The following is a 5689-nucleotide window of genomic DNA, read 5'->3' as shown; positions in this document are numbered from 1 at the left end:
CCACCAGAGTGTTCCCCAGAGCTTGGCCATTAGCTCTCAGTTACAATTCTTATAAACAAGATTGTAACACAAAGTATACAAAGAACCATGATCTAAAGTGTATGACAAGAATAAATAAGTTAAATCTGTATGTGGTGATAACCATGGAAGGAAATCAACTAGGGAAAGGAAATAGGAGTATCAGGGATATGGTATCAATTTAGGTGGTTAAAAAAAAAATTAGGTGGTTAGTTTCCACTGAGAAGATGACATATGAGACAAGACTTCAATCAAGTGAGAGTAAGATGAAACTTTCTTGGAAAAGTGCTTTGTATGCAGAAGGGACAAAAAATGCAAAGATCCTAAGGAGCCATGATGGCTGAAGTATTAGAGAAATAGCCACAACGTCAGTATGATTGAAGCAAAGTAAGTAAGGTCTAGAGACATAGAACATGGAAGGACTCTGGGTTGTACTCTAATGAGACATAGAGCTGTGCCGAATTTTGAGCAGAGTAAGGATATATTCTCATCTGAGTTTAATGGGATTCTGTCCAGCTGCTTCACTGAGAACGGATTCAAAGAAGGCAAGGATGTAATAGAAGATTTCTATAATCCACAAAAGAAATTTTGTTCCTTGGTTCTTTGAGGTAGATTCATTTTACATCATATAGGTTTTTTAGATCTTTTATTGACTTTTTAAAAGTTTTTTTAAAAGATTTATTGATTTATTTATTTGAAAGGCAGAGTTACAGGAAGGCAGAGGCAGAGAGAGAGGAAGAAAGAGGTCTTCCATCCACTGGTTCACTCCCCAAATGGCTGCAACAGCCAGAGCTGGGCCAATCTGAAGCCAGGAGCCCGGAGTTTCTTCTAGGTCCCCCACGCAGGTGCAGGACTCAAACCCATGCCCATATGTGATGCCGGCACCATAGGCTGTGGCTCTACCAGCTATGCCACAGCGCCAGCGCCAGACATCAAGATTTTTTAATGAAAAACATGCTGATTTTCTAACATTGGATCAAATTTTTTTTAACATCATGTAGAGACCTACATTCAAAACATAGATTTTTTTTTTAACTGAAATCCTTGTGCTGCTGGAATACTTTTTCTAATCCTCTTGACTGTCTTGGTTGGCTGGTTGGTTGCTTGGTTTTCTGTCTTTTCTCCATGAACAGATTAGTCTTCAATGAGGTTCTGGTTGGATTCCTTTCCTTAATCCACACCTTTGGTGTCATCTTCATGTCCTGAGTCTTGAATGACAAATTGTTTGAGAAATAGATACCTTAGTAGAATAAACAAATATGAAACTGGCTATTTTTCTCTTGGCTCCAATGAGTTATTTTGGAAATTTTTTCTTTCACACTTATCTCGAAATACTAGTGACTAATGACTGAAAAAATGAATAAATACATACAATATTGCTTAAATTCTATTTAACCTTAAGAGAGAGGAGAAACAACATAGTACATCTTTCCTTTCCATAGAGAGCGGCTACAAAATAAGTCGGGCTCCACTTTCCAAATGTTACTGAATGATCATTCCAAATTTTGATTTAAAGTGTACACACTTATTTTAAAGTGTGTAAGTCATCATTGCTATACTTTTTAATGAAAATTTTCCCAAAGCCTTGTAGTAAATGCTGCAATACTATTTAATATTGTAAAAACAATTGGTTTAGAATTTGATTCAAATAGTTCTATAGAATGGTGTATCACAGGTGAGGTTCTCAATTCGAATGTATAATACTTGTCTTTCCGTTGGCACTGAAAACAAAAAACTCAATAGTTAACAGGTATATTTAAATGTGGAAAAAGTAATCATGGATAATTCACTTATCAATATTTGGTAAGTAAGCTGTGTTTAAATACATGAATTTATTCAGAGATTTTATACTTTGTTCTGAAATTCCGGGAATTAGGCTGACAAAAGGCGAAATGCTTTATGGCAAGCAATATGAGTAGAAAAAAGGGATTCTTTCAGTTTGGAATTGAGCTGGTATAAAGCTATTTTTCATCCTTTTGTGACAGCTAGTGCATTTCCAGTTCACTTTACCTCTTCGGTCATTGACACCTTCAAGTTCCTATATGTATTTCCTGAGTATTATCAAGGACCTCTGCCCTTGGGTACTCCACGATCTCCAACACAGTCTTTTCAGCAGTCAAAAATTCTCCTTAATTTTTTACCCATAAAATGTGTCTTTTTGTTCTACTTGTGTCCTCTCAGCTCTGCATGACATGATTTGGAAAACAATTTTAATGGAGATGGGATAAAGGATGTCAGCATTATTTTAGCTGATTACCTTCTTCCACATTGCAAATCCCTTCCTACTTCTTTGATGCTGTGAGGCAGGTTTTTTTTTTTAACTGTTTATTATATTTTTATATTATATTTTTATAACATATATTATATATTTATATTTATATATTATATTTATTATATTTTATTTAACAATCTAGGAATTTCGCAGCCATCATCAGTTCCAGTGCGATTTCAGGTGCAATTGGGAATTCGGGAATCTCGGTGGAGCCGTTAGTGTAGCGCACCTTGTAGGTAAAATACGTGCATACTTTTGATAGCACATGTGAAGGGATCTCTCTAAAATTGACCTCATTGGTTTCGTTTTCAGCAAACTGACCTGGGCCACTCAACATGGCTTTAATTGTTCCTGATGTTAGTGCATGTTCTCTTTTTACAATAAATTCATGACCATCAGAAGATATCAACTTGACATACATGGCATCAGGACCTTCACAGCCACCATACGTTTTATCCTCTCCATCCGTTATGTTCTTATGAAATTCTACTTTGCTTCCACAGAAACTTTAGTAGTTTCCCCCGTGGGTTCCGGGGCAATCTAAAGGATTACTTCCGTCAGGTCACAGCCGCTCTCCGCGACGCGCGGGAGATTAGTACCTGGTGGGTCTGTCCGTGAGGCAGTTTTTGAGATTTTCCTCCAGCTTTTCTAGTTTTGGTGGTAGAATTGCTCCACAAGTTATTTTCGTGTTATAGAAAGTGTACAACCTCCTCTCCCACTGAACACCTTTTGTATAGTAAAACGCACGGCCTAAGATTTTAGTGCTTGGCTCAATTGTCTTGACTGGGAAAAAAAAAAAAGGAAAAAAACCACAAACTCTAGTCCTGAGATACGTGTATTAGTCCATTTTTTTCGTTGTGATAATGAAATGCCTAAGGCGGGCAACTTTATAAGGAAAAGAAGCTAAAGTTGGGTTTTGAATCTGGAGGCGCAAGTTCAGGGGCAGCAGCTGGTTGCAAACTTCTTTCCAATAGGCATGGGTCTCATGTAGCAACAGACAGGGAGTGCATGTGCTTGGTCTCTCTTGCTCTGCTTACAAAGCCTCCAGGATTCAACCACAGGGACTCCACCCTACTCACTTCATTTATTCCAGTTACCTTCCCAAGGACTAACCTCTAAATTCCCTCACTCTCAATATCTCACAGTTGACATTGAGTTTCAACACATGAAGCTTTGGCAGATACTTTGAAACCCAACCCAAACCATAGCAAAGGCCAACAATGAAATCAGAAATGCAAATACCATCTTCTGTGTACTTTGTTATCAATGTTGACTTGCACTTCCAGATCTCAATATACACAGACCACCTAGTGAGCAGCAACCTCATTGTAATTCTGTATTCCCAGATGTTATTCATTAAGCTTGAGGTCTCAACAAAATACAAATGCTGAAGTAATATTTCCAAAACAAAGGCACATGTTGTATGATATAAATTATTAGAGATAGTGTGGGAAGAGCCCAAACATTATGTTGTGTATTTCAGGAAATATTTCGGCCTTGGGATATAATAAATCCATATTCAATTTCTGGTTTGATCACTTACTGTATGACCTAGGGCTTAACATCTTGAATCTCCAGTTTTTTGTTAAATCAAACTCCAATAATTATATTTTATGAAAACTGTGTAACATTAAATGAAATCATGTGTATAAAATTGCCAACCTAATATCAACTTGATTCAAAGAGTTTAATCAGTATTAATCACCCATTCATGTGATTTATGAATTTCACATGCTAAGTAAAATATCTAGAAATAAATTATAACTATTTTGGAATTTTATTTTAAAGTTATAAAAGAATATTATTATTGATTACTATTATATTTCTAAGGGTGTTGAACATGTTTACATGTAAGACAACATGTATTATAACGGATAAATGGCATGAATTTTAGAATTTCTCTGTATGAAGGACAATATTTAAAATCTAAAGTTCTTATTGGAGAGCCTTTGCAATTAAAGATTGACTCAATTTCCAAGAGTAAGTAATAGTCATAAAACCATCAGCAACCAGGAGTAATTGAAGTAAACCTCTACATTATTATAAGAATTTAAAATATATTCCACTAAACAATACAATATCTTGCAGATTTATACACAACCTATTCTGAAGTTGTTTTCACGCAGCTATGACACTCTGAGATTGCAGAGGATTTTATTTAGAAGATAAGAATTCTAGGACCTGGGGTTGGCATTGTGGCAGTGGATTAAGACATGTGTGATAACACAATCATTATGAGTGCCAGTTCAAGTAATGGCTGCTCCACTTCAGATCCATTTCTGTGCTTATGTTCCTGGGAAGGCAGTGGAAGATGGCCCAAGCACTTGGGCCTCTGCCACCCATGTGGGAGACCTGGTTGGAACTGCAGGCTCCTGGCTTTGGCCTGCCCCAGCCCTGGCTTTGTGGTCATTTAAGAAGTGAACCAGAAGATGGAAGATCTCTGTCTGTGGCTCGCTCTCTCTCTCTCTCTCTCTCTCTCTCTCTCTCTGTGTGTGTGTGTGTGTGTAATTCTGCCTTTCAAATAAATAAAATCCTTTTTAAAACACCCTCAGCCAACATCATGTTGAATGGGGGGAAAACTAGAAGCATTCCCACTAAGGTGCAGAGCCAGTCAAAGCTGCCAACCCTCACCACAAGTATTTAACATAGTTCTAAAAGTATTAGCCAGAGCCATTAAGAAAGAAACAAAAATCAAAGAGATACAAATTGCTAGGAGGAAGTCAAATTATCTCTGTTTGCAGATGACATGATCCTTTATATATTGGAACCAAAAGACTCTACAAAGAGACTATTGGAATTCATAAGAGACTATTGGAATTCATATTGCAGGACATAAAATAAACACACAAAAATCAATAGAATTTGTATACATATACAATGCATGAATGAGAAAGAGCTTCTAAGATCAGTCCCATTCACAATAGCTGCAAAAACTTAAATACTCTGGGATAAATTTAACCAAGGATGTGAAAGATCTCTGTGATGAATATTATAAAACATTGGAGAAAGAAATAGAAGAAGACACACAAAAAAAGGAAAAAGTTTCATTTTTCATGTATTGGAAGAATTAGTATCATCAAAATATCCATACTATTAAAAGAAATTTACAGATTCAATGTCATCACATTTCACTACATTTTAGGTAATCTATCAAAATACCAAAGACGTTCTTCTCAGATACAGACAAAAATGATCCAAAAATTCAAATGGAAGCACAAGAGTCTCTGAGGAGCTAAAGCAATCTTACACAATAAAAACAAAGCTAGAGGTTTCACAATGCCAGAATTTAAGGCATACTACAAGGCAGTTATAACCAAAACAGGCTGGTACTGGCACAAAAATAGACTGTGGACCAATGACACAGAACAGAAACCCCAGAAATTCATCCACTCATTTACA

General features: G+C 36.4%; 1 protein-coding gene across 1 annotated transcript; it reads right to left on the bottom strand.

Annotated features, from left to right (window-relative positions):
• Positions 1-2420: 2420 nt before the first annotated feature.
• On the bottom strand, positions 2421-2897 carry LOC133766005 (elongin-C-like). The gene has a single exon (XM_062199744.1). The coding sequence runs from the start codon at positions 2709-2711 to the stop codon at positions 2421-2423; it is 291 nt and encodes a 96-aa protein (XP_062055728.1). The 5' UTR covers positions 2712-2897.
• Between the last annotated feature and the right edge of the window lie 2792 nt (positions 2898-5689).

This window comes from Lepus europaeus, chromosome 1 (genome assembly GCF_033115175.1).
Source record: "Lepus europaeus isolate LE1 chromosome 1, mLepTim1.pri, whole genome shotgun sequence".
In the NCBI taxonomy this organism is placed as follows: domain Eukaryota; kingdom Metazoa; phylum Chordata; class Mammalia; order Lagomorpha; family Leporidae; genus Lepus; species Lepus europaeus.
This window is presented reverse-complemented; position numbering and strand designations above follow the sequence as displayed.

Excerpts from the sequence above, each read along its gene's own strand:
- LOC133766005 (XM_062199744.1), bottom strand. The coding sequence starts at position 2,711 with ATGTATGTCAAGTTGATATCTTCTGATGGTCATGAATTTATTGTAAAA.